General features: G+C 45.3%; 1 protein-coding gene across 10 annotated transcripts in view; it reads right to left on the bottom strand.

Moving 5' to 3' along the window:
- HECTD1 (HECT domain E3 ubiquitin protein ligase 1) overlaps positions 1 to 14,283 on the bottom strand; it is a 665,243-nt gene that overhangs the window by 464,618 nt on the left and 186,342 nt on the right. For all 10 annotated transcript variants that reach the window (XM_086936975.1, XM_086936976.1, XM_086936967.1 and 7 more), the window contains exons 11-12: positions 11,926 to 12,064; positions 7,715 to 7,885 (exon numbers count right to left, since the gene is read on the bottom strand). In XM_086936975.1, the coding sequence (XP_086793101.1) occupies positions 7,715 to 7,885; positions 11,926 to 12,064 (310 nt within the window). The remainder of the gene's footprint in view (positions 1 to 7,714; positions 7,886 to 11,925; positions 12,065 to 14,283) is intronic.

The raw sequence follows: 14,283 nt of genomic DNA, 5'->3' as shown, positions 1-14,283 counted from the left end.
CTAGGTAACTTCGGCATTTCGGTGCCCCAGGATAGCCTCACTATCCAAGGGTCAGAATCTACTTTCGTTTTCTCCCTACCAGGTCGGGTTCGCCCGAGAACACTAACTTTGCAAATTCTAGCTACCATAGACTTTGTCCCGCATCTCGCGTGAGAGTGCACACACTGCACCCGAGTCCCCTGGGTCTCCTAGAAGTAATCTAACGATTCTATAGTCAAGTCCTAGCGATTCCAAAGCCTATTAGTACTGTACTTACCTGCTAGTAATTTCGCATTCCACTTTTCAAGTATATGGTTTTCCGTGCCCCTCGGGCATTTGTATATACTGTACTAACTTAAGTATTTTTGTAAGAGTTTTGGTTTGTGCTTAGTACCCTGTCCTCATAAAGAGTACAGGGCTGTTGTGATCTTTAATAAATAACTGTTTATTTTCATAACACTTGTGTGGTGTCCTTTCACTTGGTGTTCAAGGGGTATATGTGGTATAACAGCTGGCTTAACACGCCCTCTCGAGTCTTTAGCCTTAGACTGCTCGTATCCACGCTACTAGGATAGCTGGTCTATAAGGTTGACTTACAACCAATCATCAATAAGGGATGCTGGACTGATACATAGTGTTCACTAGAATAGTGACCACTGCATATCAGGCCACCTTCTCACATTGGTGAGCAGCGGTTGGGATTTGAGCTTGCTGTTGTTTTACCACACGTATCCTAAGAATATCTTGTTGAAAGATCACATAAGTACTGTTAGTACATATAACTAAGCTTAGAATACTCTGAGTTCTACTGAACCAGCTGTTGCAGCTCCTCAAGGCCTAGCACACCTTGGCTGCAACTCTTAGCAAGGGATCAGTAGGTAAACACATAGTGTAGGTAGGTGCATCACTTACACCACACTAGAAACAGTATGTCAGACAAAGGAGGAAACTCTGAGTCTCCCCTTGTGTCAGTGGACCCTCCACAGGTCCCTTCTAAATATACTGCTCTTAGCTTCCATGAGATGAGACAAGTGTGTACTCTCAGGAAACTAAAACAGGGGTCTAACCCCACCACTTCCTTTCTGATTGGTCTCCTAGAGGCTTATGATGCCAGTAGGGCTGGTAACCCAGACCCTTCTAATCCAGAAGGAAGTATGCCCTCCTTACAGGGACCCTTTGATAGCCAGGACCATCCCCTCCAGGAAGCAGATGATGCTGAGGATGAGGACGATGACCAGTTGTCAGGGGAGGAGGCAGACAAGGGACAGGTAGAAGTCATTAGACTAACCAGGTCCAACTTAAGCAGACATGAGCTTGGTACTGGGGGACCCCTGGGCCCACTCTCAGGTCAGCTTAACATTGGGAATGGACGAGTTAGGTCTCTATCAAGAGGCTCTAACAGATCCTTTCGAACCAATGGCTCTCTCAACTCTTCTCACAGAGGAATGTCTTCCCCTAAGAGGAGAGTGTATGAAGCTGAAGAAAGGGCAGTCAAACTGAGGATTAAAAGGGAAGAACTTGCCCTGGCCAAAGAGAGACTTGCCCTTGCTAGAGAGCAAGAATTATGTGGGCTACAGCCCACTGGTGGCAGCAATAAACCTAGCAATAGGGAAAGGAGTTTTGATAAAAAGCACCTGAATAAGATAGTGCCCCCCTTTAAAGAAGGGGATGACATCCACAAATGGATTACTGCTTTGGAGAGAGCCTGCACTGTGCAGGGTGTTCCCCAAAGTCGGTGGGCAGCTATCTTGTGGCTCTCCTTTGATGGTAAAGGTAGAGATAAGCTCCTCACCACAAGGGTGGAGGATGCTAACAATTACCAAGTCCTGAAGAATACACTGGTTGATGTTGATGGGTTTGGTTTAACCACTGAGCAGTACAGGTTGCTGTTCAGAGACACCCAGAAAACTCAGTCTCAGGATTGGACTGACTTTGTTGATTGTGCCACTAAGGCTTTTGAAGGCTGGCTACTGGGTAGTAAGGTTACTGATTTTAAAGGATTGTATAATCTAATTATGAGGGAGTAAATCTTAAATAATTGTCAGAACCAGTTATTACATCAGCACCTGGTAGACTCTGATCTGACCTCTCCACAGGAATTGGGTAAGAGGGCAGACAAATGGGTCAGAACCAGGGTTAGGCCTAAAAACCAGGGTGGTGACCAGAAAAAGGAATCAACCAAGCCTCAAGAGAAGGGTGGGGATAAATCCACAGAGAAGACTTCCCAAGGGCCCCAAAACTCCAACAAGGGTGGTGGGTCCCAGAACACTCCTTCAGAACAGAAGAAACCTTATTGCCATACCTGTAAACAGGTGGGTCATTACAAAAGTGATGCCAGTTGCCCTAAAAATGGTAATAAGGGAAATATACCCCCAGGTAATACTCCTAAACCTCCTGTTACCACTAGTGGTAATCCCCCAGGTGGTGGGAGTGCCCCCAAGAATGTGGTGGCCATTACTTTGGGCAATCAGGAGGACTATGGCTTAGCCAGGTTCCCTGACCACACTCTTGTCTGTGAGACTGGCATGGGGTTTGCCAACTTCACTACTGGACCCCACATTTTGGGCAAGTATAGACAAGAAGTTTTAGTGAATGGTCAGAAAGTTGAGGCATTCAGAGACACAGGGGCCAGCCTCACCATGGTGAGTGACCATCTGGTCCCCTCTGCTCAACTGACCCCTGGTCTTACTTATCAGGTGACAGACTTTCATGGAATGAAGAGAAGGCATCCCATGGCAGTAGTCAAGCTCAGCTGGGGTAATGTCACAGGGCCCATGAGAGTGGCAGTGACAGATAACCTACCGGTAGATTGCTTACTGGGGAATGACCTGGAACTCTCAGCATGGGCTGAGGTGGAACAAGAAACTCATTCCAGAATGATAGGCCTATCCAGACAGGTTAGTGGGGCAGTAATAGCTACAGCCCCAGTCCCAGCACCATTCCTCCCTGAAAAGGTTGGAAGGGCAGTGGTAGCCACTGCCCAGGCTCAGACAGACTTGCCAGAACAGGATAGGAGGGCTGTGACAGTCACAGCCCAAAAACAAACTGAGTGCCCTCCTGAAAAGGTTGGCAAGGTTGAAATGGTCTCAGCCTCTACTCAAACAGATAGTGAGGTTGTGAAGCCTGAAACAATGGATCACTCCACTCAAACAGAGAGCATTGAGGAGGAAGAAGAGTCTTCCCCCTCCCAGACACTAGGTGAGAGCCAGCCTCCTCAGGGAACTGACTCTACCCCTGTTGAAGGAACTGCCCCAGAGGTAGTCAGGCCTAGCCTGGCAGAGCCCCTGATGGCAGTGGACCCTTCCCAGGTGGGACCCAGTCTGGAGCAGGTAAACTGCACCTCTCTACCCTGCCTCAGTCAGCCCAGGGCTGTGGAGGTCAGGGAGGCCAGTGGTGGACCCCAAAGGGCCCCCTGTCCAAAAGAACAACTTAATCAGCAGATTAGGATCACTGAAGCTGGTAAACCTAGCCAAGTGAAAATAAACCATACTCCTGAGGGATCCCCCTTAAAAGTAGTTATGGACCTCCCACAGCTGGACACTGTTGGGCACAGCCAAACATGGGGCCTAAAAACCCCAGACCTGACCTGTCCCTCCAGTAAGCCAAACAGAGGGACTCAGCCTCCAGCTTTAGGTAGCCAGAGGCTGACCCTGAGAGCTCAGTGCATCTCAGCTAAAGAAAGAAAGGCACACATGATGGATGGTGATTGGAGGAAGTTGAGCCCAAAGGTAGAGGAGCCTCACTTCAGTACTCCATCCCAGCATCAGCCTTCTTCTTTCCCAAGACACACCAGAGACAGATTCCCTATGGTGGAGACCCTCAGATACCCTTAGGGTGAGGGGTTGCCTAGTGGACCATGACACAGGGGGAAACCAAGCCAGAGCTGGTCCTTCCTTATATGGCCACTTAGGTAATAGAGGCTTACCTGGACAAGGATAGCCTTATCTCCTTTCGTTTGGGGGGGGGGGGGGGTTGTGTAGGAAGGTACATCCTGACTATGGTTGCCCCCAACTTTTTGCCCTGTGTTTTAGCTGGTTTTGGACATAGTCGACCTGGGACCCTGCCAATCAGGACCCCAGGCCTACTGCTCTCTCTTTAAAATGGATTCCATGTACCCTAGGTACATTTCCAATTTGTACTGGGCCACCCTATCAGACCCTGTAACTCAGGGCATGGGTGTACCCAGGGCTGCCAGGGGCTGCAGCATGTATTATGTCACCCCTGGCTGGCCTCCTAAATTTGACACAACTGGCTGCATGACAGCTGGGGCAAAGTCGTGTAATCAACCTTTGCTGTAGGTGTAGTATACCTATACCTAACCCTAAAATGGACACACAGATTCCTATCAGTCACTCCTATGGCAGGCCTTGACAATCCTGAAGGCAGAGTGCTTGGAATCGTGTGAGATGGTGCTCTGGCAAGAGCCGAGCCTGTCTGCAGCTTGCGGAACCAAGTCCTAATAGCTGTTCCATGATATCGCATACCATATACTCTTAAGTGCATTATAATCCTCGCGGTTAAATGCTAACTTTGGTATTGCTTTATCAAAACATGTCGAGTAAGGTGTCATTCGAATTGGAATACTAACCCCTCGCCAATTCTGGCGACGGGGTTAGCATTCCACCCTTCTAGAGGGACACGACATGTATGTAACTGTGAACCCCGGTTAAAGTTAACTGAAGCCTCAGCTCCACAAAATGGATGCTGCCACCACAGACACGAGTCTGACCCCCTGCAGCTGGGAGTCCTTCCAGCGAGGGGAGCCTGGACAAAGGGTTTCCTGTCAGGGGCGGTGCTAGCACCGTCCCAGACATGGTTTTGTGTATCCTGGGTAGGCAGGGCTTTACAGGAAGGTGACTGCTGAGTGGCACCCCGGTGCTCACTACGCATAGGCCGGTCTGAACCAGTTCCAGGGGCACACCAGCCCCTGGCCTGGGGAAGTCCGGCATGGCTGAGGGGTGTAACCACCCCCCACCTAGTCCCACCCATAGGCAGGACCTAGTCACCGGGTCAGCCCCCTTTTTTAGTATAAAGATGGGAGCGGGCCCCCTGTTCAAATTAGATCATCTTTGGAATCAAGACACGACTTTCTGCGAAAGGACTTCAAGATTTCTTCCTCAAGATTCTCCCTTGTGGCTAAGGAGTAGTCACCCTGCATCCGCAGGCACCATCCTAAAGAACACTGCGGTCTGCTGCAAGTCCTTCATCACGAATCCGACGACCCAGCTCGACGAGACCCGGCTTCCCTGGCACCTCTGACCTCCACTCACCTCTACAGCCAAGCTGAGAACCGTGAGTGCGACGAGACCTCGAGGGACCGACGATCGCCAAGACTGCACGACATCTTTACTGCAAGCCCACCGTGTCCTCCACGGGTGAGTGCTTTGGGGTCCGAGAAGCCCCGACCCTGCGCAGCTCCAGCACCCAAGATCAGCCTCCCTGCATCTCCACGATCTGCGTGGGGCCCTTCTGCTGTTTGCTGTGCACCGCGTTGTTTGGCTACTAGCCGGCTGGCTTGTGGCCTTCTGAACGACGCCCGACGACATCACTGCTGCTGGTCTGGTTGCTCCAGACTGGCCCTTGCTTCCTTCTTGAAGAGAGGCACCCCGGACCCTCCTGGTCCACTCCAGACGCCATTTTAGGTCCAGCTCGTGGGCTTGAATTTGCCACGGCTTTGTTGCCCAATCCTGGGTCCAGCGACGCCGACAGCTTCTATCTTCGTGGGACAGCTCGATCCTCCTTCCTGGTCGCCGACAACGCCTCCTGGTCCGTGAGATCTCCGAGCCCAGCGTCACCCACATGCCTTGTCGAGGTGGCTACCATCCGGTGCCCTCCTGGTGCCCACTGACTACTGGCTAGTAGTCTCGAACTTGGTCCCCTCTGCTTTCAGGTGTCATCTTCCATCGATCCAGGCTTGGATCCACCGAACTTTCTTCACTGGTCGCCTGCCAGCAACTTCTTTCTTCCAGGCTCCTGGTCCGTCAACGAGGATTCCCGACGTCTTTTGAGTCCTATGCAGCTGCAGCCCCTGGGCTAGGTAACTTCGGCATTTCGGTGCCCCAGCATAGCCTCACTATCCAAGGGTCAGAATCTACTTTCGTTTTCTCCCTACCAGGTCGGGTTCGCCCGAGAACACTAACTTTGCAAATTCTAGCTACCATAGACTTTGTCCCGCATCTCGCGTGAGAGTGCACACACTGCACCCGAGTCCCCTGGGTCTCCTAGAAGTAATCTAACGATTCTATAGTCAAGTCCTAGCGATTCCAAAGCCTATTAGTACTGTACTTACCTGCTAGTAATTTCGCATTCCACTTTTCAAGTATATGGTTTTCCGTGCCCCTCGGGCATTTGTATATACTGTGCTAACTTAAGTATTTTTGTAAGAGTTTTGGTTTGTGCTTAGTACCCTGTCCTCATAAAGAGTACAGGGCTGTTGTGATCTTTAATAAATAACTGTTTATTTTCATAACACTTGTGTGGTGTCCTTTCACTTGGTGTTCAAGGGGTATATGTGGTATAACAGCTGGCTTAACACGCCCTCTCGAGTCTTTAGCCTTAGACTGCTCTTATCCACGCTACTAGGATAGCTGGTCTATAAGGTTGACTTACAACCAATCATCAATAAGGGATGCTGGACTGATACATAGTGTTCACTAGAATAGTGACCACTGCATATCAGGCCACCTTCTCACAGTCACAGTCTTAAAAGTCCAGCAGCTTAATTTCAATATGTGGCAAGGAGCTAGAATAATTTAGACATTTCCTTCTCTGACTTACTTGTCTTTTTACTTCCTCAACTCCCATTCAATCTGCATTCTGGTTCACCTACTTCAGGGGCAATTTCCTCTCTCTGCAGTTAACTTTTTACCCATGGTGAGGCGACCAATTATCAGAGTTACCACATGCAACTGTTAGGAACGGTCATGCCTCAACCAAAATAATTAAATAATTGCTGCCGGTCAGGACCCTACCTTTGTGTTGCTGTTGTGAAAGGCTTACTTCTAAATCACTCAGGTGGTTGGGCAGTCTACATTTACTACAAATGGTCTCAAGATAGAGCCACTGTTCCTGTGTTTCAAAAATGGTTCTTTCAAAGTGAACCTGGACAGTTTTCTATAACTTAACACCAAAACCGAAGTCATGCTGTTTGTGTCGTCATAACAAGACCTTCCTAGCAGCCCTGAGCTTCTTGCTCTACCGCTCTAATCTTGATGTAGATATGATTGAGTTCTGTCATAGGGTCAGCTACCACCAGTAGTTGTACTTAGATCTAGCTTACTGCTGACTTTTCTTCATAAAGTTATTAGTTGAGGCGGTGCTAAATATGGTATATGGTGGCCATCCCTCCTGCCAAATTCAGCAGCCACAGAGGACACCAAATGCTGCAGTCCAGCTAGTGGAAAGAAGCACGGATCGTGTCCCTAGCTCATAACACACCTCCCTGGTTACCAGTTCAAGAACACGATTTTTCATCCACCAGCCTGCGAAGAAGGTGAGGAGCACAGGTGGCAGTAGTTCATTGAGTAAAGCGCAGGAGCTTATGAAGGATACCTTTGGCTTTGAGCCACTGCCTCAAGTGTCAAGTGATGCTCCCATGTTGTGTATGCAGTGCAAATGTCATCATTAGTTTGCTGCTTTTCATTTAGCATACCCCAGGATGGAAGTGAATTAGGAATGGAGCATGCCGGCTCCTTGATGTGAACTGCAAATGCCATTAAACACTGGGGTGACCCACCTTCTCCGGTTTGGGGTCCTCTTCATTTTCGTCATCCGAAGAGGGGCCAGCTAACATGGACACTTTGCTTATGACCCCAAGTCGAGCAAGCTGGTCCAAGAAAAGGTCCCCACCCTTGTCCACCAGGTCCCGAATGATCTGCAGAGCCAGTAGGTGCCCCTCGTCGTCATCCTGAGGAGATGGAGAAAGAAGTAAAGGTTACTTATCTACAGTAATAGTTCCAGTAAGGGCTACTCCTGAGGCTCTTATACCTCAACTTGTCCATCAAGCAGGGGAGTAAATCTTGATGGAGAACGATTCACCCATGATCTATTTTATTTCAACAACAGAGGCCCCAACATAAGTTCATATAGAAAAACATACATCCCCCTCCACCCAAATCATTCACAGAATCAGTTCCTAAGAATACAGCATTTGGCAGGAGGTGTATGTATAGGCGGAGGATGGACCAGGGTCACTGCAATCAGTTGCAGAGCTTTGTATTAATGTTCTCTCTTAAATTCAGGTTATATTGACACTACTTTCGAACTTTAGAAATATACTCAGACTCACTCTTGAAAAATGTTACCTGGAAACACTAGAGCTCCATCGTATGTCAAAGCCAGTAGATGAAATGCATTAAGCTGCTTCCTACTTAAAGTTCTTCAAATAAAGCATACACACTAATGACCTACGGCACCATAAATGTCCACCTTTTTTTTATCGAAGAGGTCATTACCTGCTCTGCATCCAATACCTGCCAGCGATGGCTAAAACTCGACTGCGCCATCCTGTTTTACATTTGAAAATGTGATTTAAATGTATCTAAAAAACTTCCCCTACAGCATCAAGGGACTGGAAGGGGAGAAATTAACTGAAAACTTCTAGGTGAACTAAGGTTTAGTATAAAACAAATTCATAAGGAGTCAATATAGAGGAAGCCTATGGTGAGTCAGATAGAGAATGCGGGGGCCAGAGTCTGGTTAGGTCATAGAATTGCTGAAGGTCAGATATTTTTGAAGGTCTAGGGTCAGACCATCTCGAAGCTGCAAGGAGAGATGCAGGGGTTTTGTTTCTCTTGCCTTCCATGAGCATGATGGGAGTACTTCCTGAACCTAGGACAGTGGACATCTCCACAGAATGGATATTATGCCCATCTTCTGCCTGATCACAGATCCTAATGAGGACAATGGGAGTATCCCCCTTCTCATTTAGATACGGGAAAGAGATCTCTACAAGGATACTCTTAGTATAAGTCATTAAAGCAACATCAACAAACAGGCAGAGTCCGATGTGGTACCTCACCCTCAAGATGTGTTCTTCTAAATGGGATAAGACAGGCGGCTCCCAGTCTTATTGCCCACAACTTAAAGAAACGGAAGACCCCTTCTTCTGCCCTAGATATTTGTCCCCAACCAAGAACTGGATCATTGCAGTGTGTAAGCTGTAAGGCATGACATACTATTGGGAGGCTCTAAGATTACTGAAAAGCAATTCTAGGGAAATGATCGTTTTTGCAGTGGTCAGATTCTTACAGCAGCCATGCAAATTAGAGCAAAAGGGCTCCCCGTCCATAATCCTTAAACTCCATATGATACGAGAAGATAATTATGAAAAAAGCACAGTAATAGGATGAAAATGGTACTAGGCATACCGCTGCTGCTATGTTCTTAAACTCTGGTATATGGGGTTTTTTACACAGTGATTTTATCTGAACGCATTTTACTACATATGCATTACAGCAGACCATTTTATAGGTTTCACATTTTATCTGTACAGTTGTATGTTTATCGTCCATGATTAGCTGACTAGTTGTTTTGATTATGTGAAGACTGTATTGCTTATAAAGTATAATCTACTAAAAGAAACGGGCCGAGTCAGTGGAAGAAGTCGCCTTCTCGGTCCATTACCAAGGCTGAGGTCTTGGTGCAGACAGCAGGTGTATGTGATTTTATAGAAAATCTATTTCATAGTTTACAACTACTGAGAAACTATTTTACCTAAACCGTTTAATGGAAATTTACAAGATTAACAGCATAAGCGTTTAATAGAAAACAAACGTACAGAATGCCTCTTGTTTTCGAAACTTACTTTTGCATGCTTATTTTTTTAAAGGGGTAAATGAAATGGTTCTCGAAAAAAGTTCTCGGTTGTTTTTCTGCAAAGCTTCCATAGATCCTTTGTGTCTATTGTCCTACTGGGAAACCCCAAACCCTCTTTTTTATGGAAGTATGTTTTTTGTTTTTTTTAATGGAAGAATGTTGGTACAGAGTAGGAGCGATCTGATTAGCTGACCGGAACTCAGAAGAAAATGTTGTGGTTGCCATTACAGGACCCCAGCCCCCTATTTCCTAAAAACGAGTCCTGGGGGGACTCGGGGAGACACTCCTGCCCCTCTCCTCTCAAAGAAGTGGGGAAAAAAATAATAAATAACTCCTGCAGGAACCACAATACAAGCATTCACTCCATGGTACCAGCTACACTGCAATCTTTCCTCAGAAAGCTTGCAAAGTATTTGATTCCCTGGAATGGAAGGCAGAGCGCAGCAGAAGTTTGGCCTGGCTACTTAAGACCATGAGCCGCGGGGGGTTTGGCTGTAGGTTGCCTCAGGCGGTTGGGTGTAAGCTCAAGTCTGAATATGATCAATAAGCAGCAGAAATGCACTGCAAAACCAAAGGTTGAAGAGACTTTATAGTGCTGAAATGAGATCAAACTTGCAAATAAAAAACACTAAAATGTACAGGTTATAGTTTACTGAGCTAACTAACTTGAGCCCTTGCCCTGCGAATGACCTCACATATTACATCATTCATGACATTCTATATAAAAGAAAAACAAACGGACAACAAGGTGGGTTGGGTGTTTACGCAGGGATGGGTGATGGCCCAGGCCAGGCCATGATTGCGCACCAATTATAGATGGCTCAGTAAACTATAACTAGTTAATTTATTTGGATTTTTAAACATTAGTTTTCCCCCCATTTCAACACCCAACTAAAGTGCTGAATTAGTTTAGATTCCTTAAACAGATATAATCGCATGGATGGTTAATGCACCATTTTGTCTTTCTTTAAATGTTAGTTACAAAAACAAAATCACTTTCACAACAACAGTGCTTGCTGTTCTTAGACCATTAATCAGCACACCTGACAAGCTTAGCCTTAAGGGCACATCCGTGATGCAAGTATCTACCAATGAATTTTCCAATCTGAACAAACACTGTAAAAGCTCAACCCAGTCAGCAGAAATGAACACTGGCCCAGAGTTCACTTTATTTTCTTTCTCTATCTATGTCCTCATAAACCTACTCAATAGTGTTAATGTGCTTCAAAAGAAAAGGACATTTTAGAATGCATGTCTTTTATTGCCTTAAAACACATGTTGCATTTAAAAACGGATTTATCATAGTATATATTCTTTCATAAAACACATTTAGGAATGCCATGGCATAGACCATACGCCCACATGCAGAGTACACAATGGCATTTATTACTAGTGTTGAGGGAGGGGCATTATGGCTCAATGCGATGCTTCAACTTGAGTATGTAATGGTCCCGCCACATACTCAACACTGGTAATAAATAGCATATTTCACTCTGCATACATACATATTGGTTTATGCGGAACTCCCCCTGTGTATGAATGTGTGTGTAAATATAGCAAATGAGATGGAAAGAGGTGTGTATTTTTAAAGAAAAAGACCTCCAAGGTAAAGCAATACAGAAAAACCATACTGTAGTACAAAGTTATATATTCTGAAATGTTAAAAAATGTAATCCCTAATTGGGTTTTGATATGGGGTACACTACTGTTTCCCATTGTTACTGTATATTCAGATATACATTTTGTGTACTAATTTGCAAGTACAATACATTATTGTTTAGACACTCCAATTTATTTTAATGTAAGTTTAGATTTAAATGTTTTCCGTTAAAATTATCTTTCCTTGAAAATGTTTGCCTAACTTTGCGATTTATTTGTATATCCTTTCAATGATGTGGTTTCTGTCAGTGTGGTTTCTCAGTTTACGTTTTTCCATTAATTCACACACAACAGCAAGAGTATCCCCTCTCCTGGTCTAGGAACACGACTGATCTCTACAAGAATAGGGGAGAAAGACAGTGAAGCAACATGAACTTCTGCAAAAAAACAACAGGGTGGATCAGCAGAAGTACTGACCCCCTCTTTCTACAACCATGGGTGAGATCTTGGTGCAGAAGGCGGGACACTCACCTCTTGATCTAGGACAGTGGCTGTGATCTCCACCAGGACAGTGGGCAGGTTGTGACCAGCATCAGAATCACAGACTTCCTTCAATAGCTGCTCGGAACAGAAATGGACCATTTTCCTCACAAGTGCCAGACTGGCTTTCCTGCAGAGAAGGAAAAAAAACTCAAACCCCTTATTTAGAACGGTCTGTAGGAAGAGCTGGACAATGGTGCACTCATTGTTATCTCCATAGGCAGTTTTCATATATATATTTTTCTAACGAATCTTAAAATTTCCAGAGCACAGACACAGACTCAAGAGTACAATAGTGTGACATGCATTCACAAAGGAGAGGTGGAAATTAAGTCCACAAAACCTTCTTAACTGGTGCAAAAATGCTTATGGTGCAAATCCAAAAAGAGCATAAGAATTCTAGTAGAAACAGCACTTAAAGCAAACAAAAGAGAGCTTTGTATATTTTTCACTTGAAATTTTACAGACTGAAGCTCAACATTTGACATGAGCTGTGGAGTCTGCGGGCATTCGTGCCAGAAGGAGTAGTTTCTGTCCTGTAACTCCAGTTCTGTAGTAGGGGTATCTCTGTTATAATAACAACAAAACAACTAAATGGAGGGTCCCAGGGAATATTTACCGACCACACAGTTATAGCCCCCTTAACACAGTATACACTACAAACAAAAATAACTGTGGGTCAAATATGTGTCAAGCTGTGTCGAGATGACAGAGTGTGTGCTCTAAGTGTATTGGTCAAGCACACAACAGGATATCACACTGAATGGGAAGATATCCATCAGTTACTCGCCCTTTGCCGCCCTTTCGTCATTTGAACCACTTCCCAAAGTGGAAGATCTTAGTTGTTGCCACCTATTAAGGGAAAAGGCGGCTGTTGTACAGTTAGGGACTTAAAGGGGAATGGTGCTGGTAACTGAAAAGCAGTGCAAGGAAAAAGTTTTGTGAAAAGAAAGGGAAAAGTGCTCTGTAATAAAATTGAATAGTGAACGCAAAAATATTTTATTCTGGTGCTGTTCACTTTCAACGCTAAAAGCAATTCAGTGCAAAATAACCAGTAATTGAACCTAATAGTTACTGGCCCGATGTGGTGGTCGACATGTTCTGCGGAAATTTAAAGATCAATCAGTATCTCCCGCTTCTTCAGGACCTAAATCTTTTGCTACTGCTAGACGGTGAAATAGATAGAAAAAAAGATTGTTTTGATACAGATATCACCTGTTCAAACCTGGTAGTCCTCCTACTTATGCGGGGGATGGCCCTGGAGACACGTCATCAAGACACAGACAACATAAATAAAAGACACATACAAAGATAAAAACAACATTACCAAGATTAGTGTAAGTCATCTTATATTGTCAACTTATTTCAAGGTTATCCTAAGTGACCAGTTATTATTTGCTGGGTCACTCTACTCCTCTCGCTCACCTACAGGGTAAGAGGAACGTGCCTCTCCTCGCCTGGCAACAGCTCAGGAAGATAGTGCACCGCTCTGTGGTATAGAGAAAGTGGTACACAGGTTGGAGCGCTTTCATGTTTGGCCTTCGCGCTGTTTTTAACTATGACTGTATGTACCACTTTCTCTATACCACAGAGCGGTGCACTATCTTCCTGAGCTGTTGCCAGGCGAGGAGAGGCACGTTCCTCTTACCCTATAGGTGAGCGAGAGGAGTAGAGTGACCCAGCAAATAATAACTGGTCACTTAAGATAACCTTGAAATAAGTTGACAATATAAGATGACTTACACTAATCTTGGTAATGTCGTTTTTATCTTTGTATGTGTCTTTTATTTATGTTGTCTGTGTCTTGATGACGTGTCTCCCGGGCCATCCCCCGCATAAGTAGGAGGACTACCAGGTTTGAACAGGTGATATCTGTATCAAAAAAATCTTTTTTTCCATCTATTTCACCGTCTAGCATTAGCAAAAGATTTAGGTCCTGAAGAAGCGGGAGATACTGATTGATCTTTAAATTTCCGCAGAAACATGTCGACTACCGCATCGGGCCAGCAACTATTAGGTTCAATTACTGGTTATTTTGCACTGAATTGCTTTTAGCTTTGAAAGTGAACAGCACCAGAATAAAATATTTTTGCGTTCACTATTCAATTTTATTACAGAGCACTTTTCCCTTTCTTTTCACCAAACTTTTTCCTTGCACTGCTTTTCAGTTACCAACACCATTCCCCTTTAAGTCCTTAACTGTACAACAGCAGCCTTTTCCCTTAATAGGTGGCAACAACTAAGATCTTCCACTTTGGGAAGTGGTTCAAATGATGAAAGGACGGCAAAGGGCGAGTAACTGATGGATATCTTCCCATTCAGTGTGATATCCTGTTGTGTGCTTGACCA

The sequence above is a fragment of the Lissotriton vulgaris genome, chromosome 9 (assembly GCF_964263255.1).
Source record: "Lissotriton vulgaris chromosome 9, aLisVul1.2, whole genome shotgun sequence".
Classification (NCBI taxonomy): Eukaryota; Metazoa; Chordata; class Amphibia; order Caudata; family Salamandridae; genus Lissotriton; species Lissotriton vulgaris.
The sequence above is the reverse complement of the archived record's forward strand: the minus strand, read 5'-3'. Positions and strand labels throughout refer to the sequence as shown.